General features: G+C 41.5%; 1 protein-coding gene and 1 long non-coding RNA gene across 2 annotated transcripts; one reads left to right on the forward strand and one right to left on the reverse strand.

Moving 5' to 3' along the window:
- Window positions 1-5,508: 5,508 nt before the first annotated feature.
- On the reverse strand, window positions 5,509-10,271 carry LOC105356886 (uncharacterized). The gene is made up of 4 exons (XR_013653047.1): window positions 9,740-10,271; window positions 8,855-8,982; window positions 6,798-8,767; window positions 5,509-6,583 (listed from the first exon to the last, which is right to left on the reverse strand). It is a non-coding gene; the product is annotated as an uncharacterized LOC105356886 (long non-coding RNA).
- On the forward strand, window positions 6,360-8,479 carry LOC101169250 (retinol dehydrogenase 14). The gene is made up of 2 exons (XM_004082422.5): window positions 6,360-6,602; window positions 6,825-8,479. The coding sequence occupies exons 1-2, from the start codon at window positions 6,360-6,362 to the stop codon at window positions 7,440-7,442; spliced, it is 861 nt and encodes a 286-aa protein (XP_004082470.2). The 3' UTR covers window positions 7,443-8,479.
- Window positions 10,272-15,120: the final 4,849 nt, after the last annotated feature.

The raw sequence follows: 15,120 nt of genomic DNA on the forward strand, positions 1-15,120 counted from the left end.
GTTTTTATTTTTCGTTTGTTTTCAGGAAATGAGAAGAAGATTCCGGCCTCTTTAGCCATCGCTAACGTTTTTGTTAACTGAGTTGATAAAGTGTCAGTAAGTGGCGCCGATGGGAGTAAACTGACATCAAACAAAACAGAAGAAGAAGAAAACGTTAGTAGTCCTTTGTTGGATTGTGCGGTCCAAATCCGTAACACTTCTTTTTTTTTTTTTTCATTTTTTGTCAACATTAAAATAATCTTAGATATGACAAGAAACTTTTCCATTTTTACATGTTATTATTGCTATAAACATCCAAAGACATACTCTGAATGTAACGACTGGTCCAAGTCAATCCGAGTCAACATTTCTATGACAACTACTCTCACCAATCAGGAGTGAGCTTTTTGGAAGGCCACACCCCTACCACTTGAAAGCAGGTTACACAAAATCTGTCAATCAAATGTTTCAAACGTTCCACACGAGACCACCTACTTCTATTAAGGCATCTGACTGGTCAGTATGCTTTTTGGGTGCATCCTGTTTGGAATGCGAGGAGTGGGGGGTGGGGGACACTTGGTCCAGTTCTCATATACAGTCAATGATGCTGATCGTGGATGAAGCTGGACTGTTGCATCAACAGTCGGAAGCAGCTGCTTCAGATGAGCAGCTCTTCAGGCTCACGTCAGTCACTTGGAGGGTCTGGCAGGCTGCAGATGGACAGGTCATGGCGGGGGCTCTCAGCTGTGAGCGTTCAACACCACCACTGACACAAAACTGGACCAGCGACCGCCGGCCGCACATTCATCAAAGCAGTCTTGGCTCGGACAGGGGACACTGGGGGACCGCCGCTGTCATCGGGCTCATTAATTATGTCAGTTAAAGCTGTTTTTTTATTAGCTGGATGATAGATAGATCTTTAATTGTTTTGTTATTTTCTCTCCTTGTGAGAAAACATGGACTCAAACATGGGAATGTGCGGACTCTGCTGCTGCTGTGTTTGGATAGAAAACGTCTTACGGAAGCCCTCTGATATTCTTGACAAATGCAGAAAGCTGAGCAGCATCCATGGTTTTAATAAAGCAATGAGTTTGTGCTGCAGCACGTGATGAAACTCTGAGGGTGAAGATTTATGAAGAACCTCTTCGTGGGACCCCTTCGTGGGGCGTCATCGCTTTCCTTTTTTTCCACCGAATGAGAGGAGAAATGCCGCAGAGTCAAGTGGATCCGCTCGTTCATCAAGCAAAAACAATAAACATTGTCTGCCAGCTTAACGTATATGGACTGGTGTATATGTTACCGTGAGGAGACAGCTGAGTGAAGATGCAGACAGGAAAGAGTTCAGACGTGGAACAAAGACGTTCTCACCCCTGTCAAATCACTGAGGTTCACTGGTTACAGTCGGCTCGTTTCGGAGTCCAATAAAGGGACTTGACCACAGATTTGCTGATCACGCAAAATGAAAAATTTGCGGCTTACTTTCAGTCTAATTTCCGAATCACAAAAAAGTTCGAGCATCAACTCCCAACGTCGGTGATACTTCAGTTTTGGTTGTAAAGGCAGCGGTTCTTGAGAGGACCTCACAGAATTTTAATAAAAATACGGTTATTTGCAACCAAAAGTATTCAAATAAAATAAGAGAGTATCACCTTAGAGAGTCAATATAGTGTGATTTATGAAGTCAGAGTCCTGAGTTGCATAAACAATAGTAGAAGCTGAAAACTGGAATGGATAAATGCGGCTCTGAAATGGTCTAGACTGGTGTGTTTTCAGCAAAAAAGAAAAAAAAAGTAGATGTGGCCAAGAACGATAAGACTCTGGGTCCCTTTTCACAGTTTAAATCTGTCAGGTCTTTTATTTATAGCTTCACACAGTCATATTTATGACCAGGAGCAAATAGGAGGTCAAGAAAAAGCTCTGCAGCCCACACTTCAAAAAAAAACAACGAGGGGTGGAGGCAAACATTTTACGATGAAAATGAAAGTGATGAAGAACCTTGAGAACTGACGTTTTAAATAAATTATTTATTACAAAAAATAGTACTAAAGTTTAAAAAAGTAGATTTGGCTGATAAAATAGTGAAAAAACAAGAACCTGGATCTTATTTGACATTGATTTTATTTATTCACTGAAATCGTTTTAATTCTTAACTCGGAGGTAGTGAAAGATATAACATAGATGCAACAATAAATGTCAACATGTTGGTCGTTAAAAAAAAACAATGCTCAGACAAAAACGGTTTCCCAAAAAGAGGAAAAGTGGGCGTGGCTTTGTGAGACAAAGTCAAAAAAAAGGTTATATTTGCGAAAACCAGAGTGTACATTTATGTACCACTTTTTGTTTTTTATTATTTTTTATTTATTTGTTACATTTAGTGTGTGAGGGAGAGGGGAAGAATGTGTGGGGGTGGGGGGCGTGGAAGAGAATAAAAGGAATAGAGGTGGAGAAAGTGGGGGATACAAGCGCTGATTTGAATAAGTTGTTATTTTAAGCTGTGTAACAACTATCCCAGATCTGCTGAGACGACAAATATTACATCCAAAGTTGAAATTCTGGTCACATTTTGTAACAGACGAATATCACAAAATGTGACCTTGTTAAAAAAAAATAAACTGTGTTTAAAATGCAACATCACTTCTGCTGTGTTTTAGGTACATTTATACATTTAAGAAATATTATTGGTGTTTTAAATTTTTAAACTGATTTCTAATTCAAATTCCTTTACTTTTACTTTCTTCAACAGATGTTTTAATTAACGCAGATCAACGGCGATTGTCCACTAAAAATATGACAGTAAATTACCCAATATGATTTTTGACCATGAACTTTTTAAGACCCACTCTGATCATAATTTGTTATATTTTCAAGGCATTCCCAGTGGTCTTTTGATTGATTACGCAATTTTTTGCTAAAAAAAAAAAAGCAACCTATGATGTTTTAATTTCTGCAGAGCAGCAAGAGTTCATAAGAAATTCAGTTTTGACTGTTGGTGCTGGAACTATGTAATTATCATTTGCCTACACGCTATTATCACCATAATACGATTGTGTCAGTTCTATAGTAAGAAAGTAAGAAAACAATGACCTGAAAAGTGCTGACTATACAAGTTATGATGTTCCTGTACTGCTTGATAGAATGACCCACTTTTATGTTATCAACCTCGGCCACCAATAAAACCAGACTGGATACACTGAGAAGGCAGAACTCCTCTGTGACAGTTGGCGATGTCACAGACCGATTCTCCTTCTGCAGAAGTCTAGCCCCTTGGTGCTTCCCACTGCCCCTATAAAAAAGCCCCTTACTCCCCCAACCTAACAATACAACAATGCAACAAAAATGGCGAGGAGCGGAGCAAGGAGCTTATGGCCCACCCAGTGCATTTTCTATCTCATAAATACCATTTTTTGTCTGCCCCTGATTTGAATCATGAAATACTCAAAAATTTTATTTTTATGTAATTTCATTTTCTTTATACATGTCCACCATCATCAGACAAATGACACAAGAACAGGTTAAAGACACCAAAATCCCATGTTTTATCACAGTGGGTCTTAAATGTTATTTATAAGCAATGGAGGATTTTTTTGATAAATAAATATATTTTTTATCAAAAACTCAAAATCAGTGTTTGATTAAGAAGAACTGTTTTGCTTTTTTTTTGTTTCTGAACCATGTAATTGGAAAACACGACCTGATTTTAGAGTTTGGAGGAGCTTCCTGAAGACGTTGCAGCTGAAAATCCTCCAGGTGCTTCCTGTCAGCTGACCCGTTCTGCATTCAAGCTCTGCTTGGAGAGTTTTCCTGAAAAGCTCATGAAGTCCAGTTACTTGGACTGCTTGACTTCATGAACACAGCATGACTTTGGAATAGATCAAAACTGCTCTGAGCTCTTCTGTCCGTGCGTTGCCTTCATGAGCTGTGCGGCGGTTGAGTCTTTCTGTCTCCGGAGCGCAGAAGCTTCCCTCTCAGCTGCTGAGGAGCGGCGGTCTGGAACGAAGCTCATTTGTCTGTTACAAGCCTGGCTTTAGCACCAATGCTTTCCAGATGTTACAGATGTTATTACCGCATTATGGCTGCTGGTAGAGCCCCGACTGTGAAACCAACCACAACAGCCCGGCCTCGGTACCAGCGGTGGAAGTGAAGAAGTTTGACTCAGTGTTTTTTTTGGCAACGGACCACAGAGGTCTCTAAAGGTTTTTACTGATTTATTTAGGAAATCTGAGAATCAAGTGCAGAGAGGATGAGGTTTTTCAGTAGCATGTTGATGGAGAGACTTTCATACTTGGTGGACGTGGAGCCGCAGTGAGGTACTAATGTGGTTTTAGGAACTTTAAATCCATCGTTTAATGGACATCTGTGTATTTTTAGACTAACATGTTGACATTTACGGGCGTCCCGGAACATCACATCTTCAAAGAACATCCACCCACTTCATTTATACAGAGCCGAGTCATAACACAAGTCACCTCTTTGTTCAACAAGGCCCAATTCATTTCACACAATGATCAACAAGAGCAGAGGCTGCCTGACCAGTCAGACGGATCTTTACCATAAACACGCGTGATGAAACCGTGTGATGATTTCCAAAATAAAACCATCCGATTTTGTGTCAGAGCTCCTTAAGCATGAACCCTCAGTCACATTTGACACTTAATTGATTTTCCTGCTATTTCAACCTTTTAAAATGATTTGATTTTTACTGAGAGTTTTAAGTTGGGGTGTTTTCACATGCCCCTAAAAATGTCATGCCTTTACTTAGCCTTTAGGGTTAAACAGAGCGATGTTCATGGTCAGGAATTCACGGACACTTAAGTTACAGAAAAATGCTCATTCATTGAAAACCTCCACGTGTTCTTGCAGCTGTAAGTAGAAGAAATTAGAAGCAATAATGGTGCAAAAATACTTCTAAAAAAACAGTTTTGATGAAAATTTAAATTAAAAAATAACACCAAAAAACAGTTTTTGCAGAAATCTTATGTGTTCAGGGTCTCACATTAAACAGAAAGGCGTTAGTTTTGTAAATTTAATGTAGTTTACGTTACGCACGCTGGTAACAGACTCCAACTTCAATATATAGAAAAGCATTTCCAACGATCTTCTAATTATGATTATGCCAGTTTTAGCCAGAATCAAAAACCTGTGTCAATATAGGACATAGTTTCAGCAGCAGAGCAGCAGGAGTTCATTACAAATTCACCTCTGAGTTGGGGGGGAACCATTGGCGTAGAGAAACCCCATCCCGCTTTTCCCTCCCCATTGCTAAAAGCTCTCTGATTTCACCAGCTTACAGCCTCTCACACCCTGACCTAATGGTGCAACAGAAATGGAACAATATCGGATCTATCCAGTCGGTTGGTTTTGATCCAGTTTCCAGCTCAGACGAGGAAAACAAAGACGTGCATGGATCTAGTCTTCTACAAGTGGATCATCCTGAAGTGAACCTTGTGGCCCTGCAGTGTGTTTTCTACGTCACAAAAGCGTTTTCTTTGTACCTGATTCACAACAATTTGAATAAAGCAAACCCAGAAATCCAGTTTTAATCTCAATTCTGTTTATATATATCTTCCATTATCAGAAATATTCAACAAGAGCATGTTGGAACACCATTTACATCGGAGTGATTATTCAAGACATTCAATGGCTCACATTCAATTATTATTCATTACCATTTCAACAAGAGCTAAATTCCAGCTTTCCCTCATGTTATAATTGTGTTTCATTTACAAAAATCAATAGATTTGTTTAAAGGGAACAATCACTCCATATTTAAGCATTCTAAAATACAAAATAAACGCACAATAAGCTAGAAAAATTCATGTCCATTAATAAAATACATGATATACTTTGGTATTCTGTTCTGTGGTTGGTAACTATTACTATATAAATGAATATTAATCTTGATTTACTCTAATCAACCCATGTAAATAACATATTTGGCTTCTTTATTTTACATTAAACATCAAAAACCGTCTTGGTCAGCTTAAAATGGTCCATACAGGCTTAAATGAAGTAGTTGGTGGGATTATGAGCAATTTTGTTTTTATTTAAATTTTTGACAACACTGTATAGTTAAAAGTTAACTTGACAGAAAAACTCATATTTTCATATGTTACATTTCTGAAATCGGGTAATTAAATAAATACTTATTATTATTAAGATTATTATTGTTGTTGTTGTTGTTATTAATATTATTATTATCATCATTATTTTATTGGTTCTAAAATTAATGTTTAAAAAAACGATTAAAAAGTTCATGTTTCTTCCGCTATGCATTTTGGGAAGTTGAGTCATAGTTTGTTGTTGTTGTCACGTGACGCTAGCTAACATCCGCACCGATTAGCTCCGGATAGCGGCTCCGGAGGAGCGGGGATCCTGCAGAGATGATGAGCGGAAAGACGGTCATAGTGACCGGAGCGAACAGCGGCATCGGGAAGGCCACGGCGGCCGGGATCGTGCGGCTGCGGGGCCGGGTGATCATGGCCTGCCGGGACCTGACCCGAGCCGAGGAGGCGGCCCGGGACATCCGGCTGCAGACCGGCGCGGACGGCTCGCTGGTGGTGGTCCGGTATCTGGACCTGGCCTCGCTGACCTCCGTGCGCGCTTTCTGCCAAGGAATCATAGAGGTGAATCGTTGATTTAGTTCACATTCTGGGCTGATCATTTGAATTAAGATGCAGAATATGATATTATTTTTCTCATTTTTTGCCTTTTATTCAGTAAAACGTCAGAAAAATGTGATTCTCCTCCAGTTAACCAATAAATCAAATCAATGAACAAATATTTTAACATTTCTAAAAATGTGTAATAACAAAACTGACATAAAAGTGGAGAATTCTGCTGAGCAGGACGAGCCTCGCCTGGACGTTCTCATCAACAACGCCGGCGTGTACCAGTGTCCGCTCACCCGGACGGAGGACGGCTTCGAGATGCAGTTTGGGGTCAACCACCTGGGTCACTTCCTCCTCACCCACCTCCTGCTGGACCTCCTGAAGCGTTCGGCGCCCAGCCGCGTCGTGGTGGTCTCCTCCAAACTCTACAAGCACGGCGACATCAACTTCGAGGACCTGAACAGCGAGCAGTCCTACGACAAAGCCTTCGCCTACGGCCGCAGCAAACTGGCCAACCTGCTGTTCACCTGCGAGCTGGCCCGGCGCCTGGAGGGCAGCGGCGTGACGGTGAACGCGTTGACCCCCGGCATCGTCAGGACCAACCTGGGAAGGCACGTGCAGGTCTCCGTGGTGGCCAAGCCCCTGTTCAACCTGCTCTCCTGGGGCCTGTTCAAGACCCCCGAGGAGGGGGCGCGCACCTCAGTGTACCTGGCCTCCAGCCCGGACGTGGAAGGCGTGCGGGGAAAGTGCTTCGCAGATTGCCGGCCTCAAGTCCTCCTGGACAAAGCCACGGACCAGCGGGTGGCCAGCAAGCTGTGGGACATCAGTGAGGTCATGGTGGGAGTAACCACCTGAGAAAGAGGAGGGTTTCTGCTCCAGGGAGTGGAAACTTGGTGTGCCTTCATCATCATCATCATCATCGTCTTTTCTGCTGTTTGAAGTTCCCGCTGCCGTCGGACGCATGCCGGAATGACGCTCTCAGGAATATTCGTGACCACATCTGATGCTGTCCAACGACGGCTGAAGCTGTTGTATTCATGTTCCAGGGTTGCCATTCATGGCGCTATAGCAGGGGTGGGCAAACTTTTTGACTCGTGGGCCACAAAGGGGTCTAAAATTTGACAGAAGGACTGGAACAGGAACAGATACGTGGAGTGTTTTTGGGATAAAGAAATAAGATGGCATTTGGACAAAAAACAGGCTTCATTTTGAAATTAAAAACTAATGTACAGAGCGTTTGGGAGTTTCCATTTCAAAACTTTCAACTCATTTTAGTGCCAGTTGCAGCTATGGATTGACGTCCCTCTGGAAAAACGTAGAGAAATGCTGCATTCATGTTTCTGTTGGAATGATCGGAAAAATGACTCGAACGTGAGAAAAACAACAAATCTTCCAACACCACGTGAATTTTCTTCATGTTAAGAATTTTCTTTCTGTAGTGGGAGACGCCCGAGACACAGGGAAAAAAATTAAACAATAATTATGATTATGAATTACAATTTATTCTAGTTTTGCGGCCAGATTAAACAATTTAATGGGCCGCTTGTGGCCCCCGTAGTCTGTTCGCCCCTGAGCTCAAGAAATTATTCTTTCAGTAGCCGTTTTATTTTGACAAAACCAAAGATCAGAAAAGGCCCGTACAACAGCTTCCGCTTCAACCCTTTCAGAATAAAAGACGCAGTAAAACGCTTTGAAGACGTTTGCGACAAACACCTCGGAGGAATTTAAAACCATTTTTATATATATATATAGTTGATGATCAAACACTTTAGGTTTGGATTTTTTTATTCATGAAGAAAATGGAGATAATCAGCTGTTTTATTCTGATTTTCTTTTTTCTAAAATCTGAACCAAAGCTGTACCCAATAAACTAAACTTAATTTATACATTTACAGCAGAGCTTTCCTTTTTGTGAGCATTTGTTTAAAACCAACGGAGTGAAACAATCAAATCTTATTTGCGTGCATTAAAAAAACTTTTGCAGGATTGTGCAGAAGGATTGTTTTTCTTGCCCCTTTTACTCATTTTAGTCCAGCTTTTGCTGGTTACTCTCTAGGGAGCATCTCTCTTGATTTAGACAAAGTTTATTCCTTTCTTTCCGTTGCTATAGTGATGTGTTTTTTAGTGAAAGGGGGCAGCATCTTAGCTCAGGTTGAGGGGTTCTTCATCCTCGGCTCATCCTATAAATGAACGTTATGCTTGTAATGGAAACCAGAAAAACAGGAAGTTCTGTGAAAGCAGGCCTTGCAGTGAGATGACGACCAGACCTTTCTGCGTGATCATTTCGGAGTTGCTGGAGGAGAGCGTGCTCCGTTTGGTCGACCTTCTGTCCTCCTGCGGCAGCTGCGGCGCTGAAACCGGACCATCCAGAACCTTTTTTCAGAGCGGCGTCCACCTTCGACGGTCACGTGACCAGCAAAGCCAGAAAAGATTTGAGGAGAAAAACAAACTGAAATGCGACCCCTCCTCCTGAATCTGCTTGATGATGAATGCGCCTCCTCTGCTGGTGACCCGGAGGCGGGGGGGGTGCTCCTCGTCACGCTCGGGGATTTCAAATCAGGTGCGGGTAATAGAATAATGCTGAGGGACCTGCTTCATTAACACCACACAGCCTGTGTGTGTGGGTGTGTGTGTGTGTGTGTGCGGGTGTGTGGAGGGTCGGCTCAGATATCAGGGGTTAGTTTAGCCTCAGTCAGCCATGCTGGCTGCCCCGAGAGCAGCAATTAGCCGGGAATGTTTACTCTCCAGGTGACCCGTAAACAGCACACTTCTGCTGGTATGAAATGGTAGCGGGACCTCCAGGATTCATGACTTTCCCACCTGGACCGTTCATTAGGATATTTTCTGGATCATTTATGGAGAGCTGGGCAACAATGCAGAAGCACAAAGGCAGCCGCTTTATCAAAGCCATCAAACGCTCCTGGGCCATTTCTAAAGGCAGCTCCACTCTACAGTGACGTGCGGTGAGGTTAATGGCTGGTGAGGCACTGACGTCATCAATCAGATTTACAAACATATGAACCATACTGAGTAACTTATTCACCATTAAATTGACAACAGTTAACGTGTTTTGTTTAAAATATCATTTCAACATGTTTTTTCATATACAAACTGCAGCATAGAAAAAAGCACAAACCTTATTATCATCTTACCTTTACTTGTAAATAAAGCCCATATGCCGCTCCTTCTGAAGAAAATGACTTGCCGCTTGCTATCACTTCTTCTATTATTTTTAGCGTCATAATCTCAGGGCTCATCGGCGCCCCCTAACTTGAGGCACGGGAACTTCTGGCCTCACCCAGTTGCTTTTTTGCCGGCGTTTAGCGTTCAGCACAAGAAACACGTCCCTCACAGTTATTTATAAAAACAAACACTGTACATCATATACGTCTGTTAAATTATGTAAACTCAGCTCATATAGTACAAGTGATTGAACCGACATACAGAGAGACAGCAGTACCGACTGACTGCATAGGTATTGCGCAATCCAAGGTGAGGCTCAGCGGGCTGGTGCCTCATCGCACGTCACTTCTTAGTATCTGAACGGCAAATGCGGAAATTCAGCGATTTTGAAAAGAAAAAACACCCAAAAATGATACATTTAAATGGAAAATGACTGCAAAGCACAAATTACTGAACTTAAATATAATAATAATTGAATTTATTTTTCTTTTTTCTTCCCATAATGACAGGTGAGGCACTGCCTCACCTGCCTCTCCTGACTGCACGTCACTGCCACTCTATTTGTTTTGCAAATGACGACAATTAGTGCAATTACACAATCTGATGTCCTAAATGGGCGCAGTAATATTCATAGGCCCTGGAATGTTAATCTAAATGTAAGAGCCTCGCTCGGGCTACTTACGCTTTAAGCTGCAGCACATAATGATTCAATTAAAAGCACATTCGCTGGTTTTTTTTCTTGCTGTTTGCAGAGCTTCTGTTCAGCAGATTTATCTCATAAACCTGAATGCACAAAACACTTTCCTGAGCTGTTTGTCTATAAAACATTTTTCATCTGAATTTGTTCTTTTAGGACTGAACCTGTCACTAACCAAAGCGCCACAGAAAAATAATCCTGATACTTTTTTAGTCCTCTGCCCACTAATTTCAAATCAGGAAGAGCCGTAAAAGGGGAAGTAAAACACTCATGAGTTTACGGCCTAAACAGGAGTGAAAACTGCCAACTTGTAGTCCCTTTAATCACACTGAACGCTGGTCTCTATTTTATTTTATTTTATTTTATTTTATTTTATTTTATTTGTTATTTATTTGCTGTTTTTATTCTTAGGTTATTATTGAATTGCTTGCTTCCTCGCACTGTCACACTAGTGAGAAACAACATCTCGTCTCACCTGTGTATTTCTCTGCAAATACAATGTGTGGAATGACAATAAACCACATCTTGAATCTTGAACTTGACTGGCCTGCCTTTGGTTCTGATGAAAACACAGACACTAACAATTAGCTCTCTGGCCCCCAACGCCAGAGAAACAAGGGGGCACAGGGGGTAGAAGGTGCAAGCCCCAGCCGGACCCGTAGAGCAGCCCTCCCACCGCGCCCAGGGGGCCCAACGAGGTGCCCCGCCCCAGGGGGGCACACCAAGCCCCAGATAGGCAGCCCACCACCACCCAGGCGTCCCGGGCATCCCCCAGCCCCAGGCACGAGTCAGGGCCCCCCGGGGAAGACCCCCCCCCCCCCCCCAACGCTCCAGCCCACCCCCCACCCCACCCCCCAGGCCACGGTTAGTCCAGGAGTGAACTCCTGCTGCTCTGCAGAAACTATGTCCCAGAATCAGCAGGTTTTTGTTTGTTTGTTTTTTTTTTGCTAAAAATGGCATCATCACCATTAAACGGCCACTGAGAACGCTTTAAAAATAGATCTAAAGATGGGACCCAATGATCCACAGCCCTAGAGACCATTCGGATCATGTAGCCCTTGTGCTATCCTAGGCACTTTAACGTTGGGAGTTGGGTCATCTAGACCCACTAGACAGTGCTCTGAACCTTTTTTCTTCAATGATTTGTGATCTTCACTGGTGTCCATGGATCACATGAAATCTTTCCACCTTTAAAACGTCAATGTGAGGGTGGGGTCATCTAAGATAGCACATAAAAAAATAGTGGAGATATTAACCATTTACTGCAGACTGCAGCAACTATCTTCTCAAAGTTAGTTTGTAACAGAAACTTGTCTTGCCGATGCAGACAAAGATTATGGCATCGGATCTTTAAATGCCTCTCTGCTGTAACAGTCATTAGTATAATTTTATTTAATCTTTTTTTTGCCTTTGGAAGAGCAGTGACTTCTCTCTGATGAGAACTTCTATAGTTAATCATCCATGATAGGAGGGCACGAGTTGGTTCATATGTTCTTGCAACTTCCTGGTATGTCTGCAAAAAAAAAAGAGGAATATGAGTCTCTTTATTGCACAAAAATGACAAAAAAAGGATGCCTTATTGCTCATAACACATTTTTTCTTTGTCTGGAACATTTCATGAGCCACTGTGATCAAAGGCACAGTTTTTACAACCAACAGTTCTCCAAATCATAAAGCCTGTTTATTTATTGTTCTCAAGTGTAACGTTGTTTGACATTTTGGTGGAACAGTGTGACGCTCTAACAGATCTTTGTTCTGACACTTTGAGGAAGGTGGTGCCAGCTCTTTATCAGCGTCTTTCATCTTCTTTCCCAACCCCGCTTGGAGCAGCACCGAGCTTCGAGCGTTCTCAGGATAACAACCTGAGTATTTGGTTTGGCTCGGCTCGTTCCAATGTGCTCGCCGCCTCAGACCACCCAAATGAACTTTTCAACTTTCTCCCAGGATCTCGCTGAAATGGATGTACCTGCTTTTGTTTTTCTTGTGCAACAATTACAGCAACTCTAAAATTAGCTCGTTAACTCCCCGAAGTTGATGTTGTTATCAGTGAGTAATGTGAAAACAGATTTTAGTCTGACGCCATATTTCACCACAGCGCTGAGAACGGAGAGTCATCTGAAGACAAACACCAGGGTCCATCTGGGAAAGATGAGAAAAGTCTATAGTATTGGAAATAAAAAAAACTCTCAGTATTCCTGCAGCTACCAGTACATTTTAAATCTTTAAATGTAAACATGAGATGATGTGATTTTGGTCGTTTCCTGTAGTGTTAAAATGATATTTATTTCCACATAAACATACTTTCTTTCCATCCAAATTGAGCCCCCAGTCTTTATCAGGCCAGGGACCGGTTCAATGCCACACAACATTTTAACAGATGGGCCTTTTGAGCTTCCGGTTTCCCGTAAAGTCCCACTCCAATCATCTCTGAATCATCTAGTTGAGTGTATCTTCAAAGCATTCTCAGTAGTATTTTTTTTATTATGGTTATGCATTTTATTTAGCTAAAATCTTGAAAGCCTGTGTCGTTTTCTAGGACATCGTTTCTGCAGAGCAGCGGTAGTTCATTAGAAATTAACCTCTGGATTGTGGCGCGGAGTAAGCCCACCACTCATTCATTTGTTTGCATGCTGTCGGGCTACCTTACAGCCCCTCACCACCCCTACCTAACATTACTGGTGCAACAAAATGGCGAGCACTATTTGAGCCATCCAGCCATTCAGTTTGGAGATAAATGCAAGTTCAGACAGGAATTACCAAGATGTACATGCATCTTCATATTTTAGATAACTCATCTGCATTTGCCATGTTGATTTCTAAAATAATTATGTCTATTTTTTACATAATAATTTAAGTAATTATTCTTTGTTTTGTGCTTTTTTGATAATTCAGGATTCTTATTTCTGTCTGATAAAAGTTAGGAACCGAATAACAAAGCTTGTAATAAAACTGTTACGGTAGAACAGGGGTGGGATTATAAACGTTTGCTTCATTCCACTCCCTTTCAAGCAATCATGTTTTTAATGTCTAATTATACTAAATTTAAGTTTGATACATCATTGTATGAATGTATAACTGATCATTGTAACGTTCTTTGTGTATTATTCTTTTTTGATTGCTTGAAATAAACCATTTCAAATCAAAATCATTTGATGCATATATATATATATATATATATATATATTTAATTTTCCATTTGAGTCTCGATAAATCATCCAAATAGATTTCTGTTTTCTTTATCTTCTTAAGTTTTTTTTGTTTTGATTGCCTGAAATAAATCAATTCCAAACTTGACTTAAATAAATCGATTCTTTGGTTTAAGTTCTATATAACCTATATCCAAAAGTGCTTTAAAATTGTCAACAACTGCAAGTTTTTATGTCAACAAAACTTTTTTTTTTTTATTAATCCAGACACTTTGTGGAAAATAACAACAATTCAAAAATGGATCCCTGAAGAGCTTAAAAAAAAATTGGCATTCATTTTAAAGATAGCCGCTCTGCAGAAACTATGTCCTAGAAAACCACGTTGGAGTTTTGGGGATTTTACCTAAAAAGTGCATAATCATAATAAAAACCACTACTGGCAACGCTTTGAAAGTAGATCCAGAAGGGAAACCTCTTCTTAGCATGAATGCAGCAGATGCAGGAAGTGAACCAAACATTGTTGATCCACATGATATCCTTCAACACGGAGGCTGTAAAGTGCTGCAGGGAATAGTCGTGTTGGAGCAGGGAACACGGGTTAATAAAGGGTCGCAGATCCACGTCGGTGGAGCAGCGGCGAACGAAAGGTGAGTCTCCGAGAAGAGAGCCCATAAATCATGTAGAAGAGTTTATTGTAAAGTAGCAGAAGGACTTTGTGGGGCCTGGGGAGCGCTTGTCTTGAGCCTACTGCTTGGCCGGAGGGACGTGTTTGTTTTAACCAATCCAAACAGTCAGGAGAAGAAAGAGTGGGCCTGCTCCTCAGAGCCGCACCGTGGGACTGTCCTCTCCTTTCCCTCTGCTTTCTGTCAAACATGCACTTGTGTTCCCCTACATTTATCCTCTCTGGAGTTGGGGGGGCGTGCTCACTCATGTAAACATAATCTCTGGCCATTGTTTACCCTATACCTTCAGCCAACCGTGTGCTTTCCTTTTGTCCAGCTGAGGATGTGGGATCCAGTGTTTGACTGTGTTACAAGGCCTTCAGAGGAATTTACCAGTTAAACAGTTCTGTTCCAACCAGGTTAGGGCTCAGCTTAGAACCACACTTCACTTTTTTTCCCCCTCAGGATGAGAACCAATAGGGGGCTTTACTCCAACTCCTGTTCCACTTTAAAGGCTGGAAGGGGCAGATTTAAAAACCGTAAAGCAGAACATAAGGCGGCAGACTTCAGTGGATCCCGGATGTGCTGTAAGATCACTGACATCAACCGAAGAATATGACCTTCTAGAGGGAGAAGCAGGTGGTTGAGGAAGCAAAGAAAACATCATTTTAACACATGAGCCCTTCCTATCCTCCAGGTTTTTTAATGTCGCCCTCAGACTGTCGTAAAAAACAAACAGGTTGAAAACATCTTTTATTCCAAATGACATAAAACTTTTAAACCAGTATGGCTACACTCAACAAGGAAAGGGCTCGGCCATTTTAACCACCATATGTAATTAATTT

The sequence above is a fragment of the Oryzias latipes genome, chromosome 22 (assembly GCF_053564925.1).
Source record: "Oryzias latipes strain Hd-rR chromosome 22, Olatipes_Hd-rR_3.1".
NCBI classification, from domain to species: Eukaryota; Metazoa; Chordata; class Actinopteri; order Beloniformes; family Adrianichthyidae; genus Oryzias; species Oryzias latipes.

What these genes read in the sequence shown, in the direction of transcription:
- LOC101169250 (XM_004082422.5), top strand. Translation starts at nt 6,360, where the DNA reads ATGATGAGCGGAAAGACGGTCATAGTGACCGGAGCGAACAGCGGCATC. An exon ending in TCTGCCAAGGAATCATAGAG is followed by an intron (nt 6,603 to 6,824) that starts GTGAATCGTTGA and finishes TCTGCTGAGCAG; the next exon opens with GACGAGCCTCGCCTGGACGT.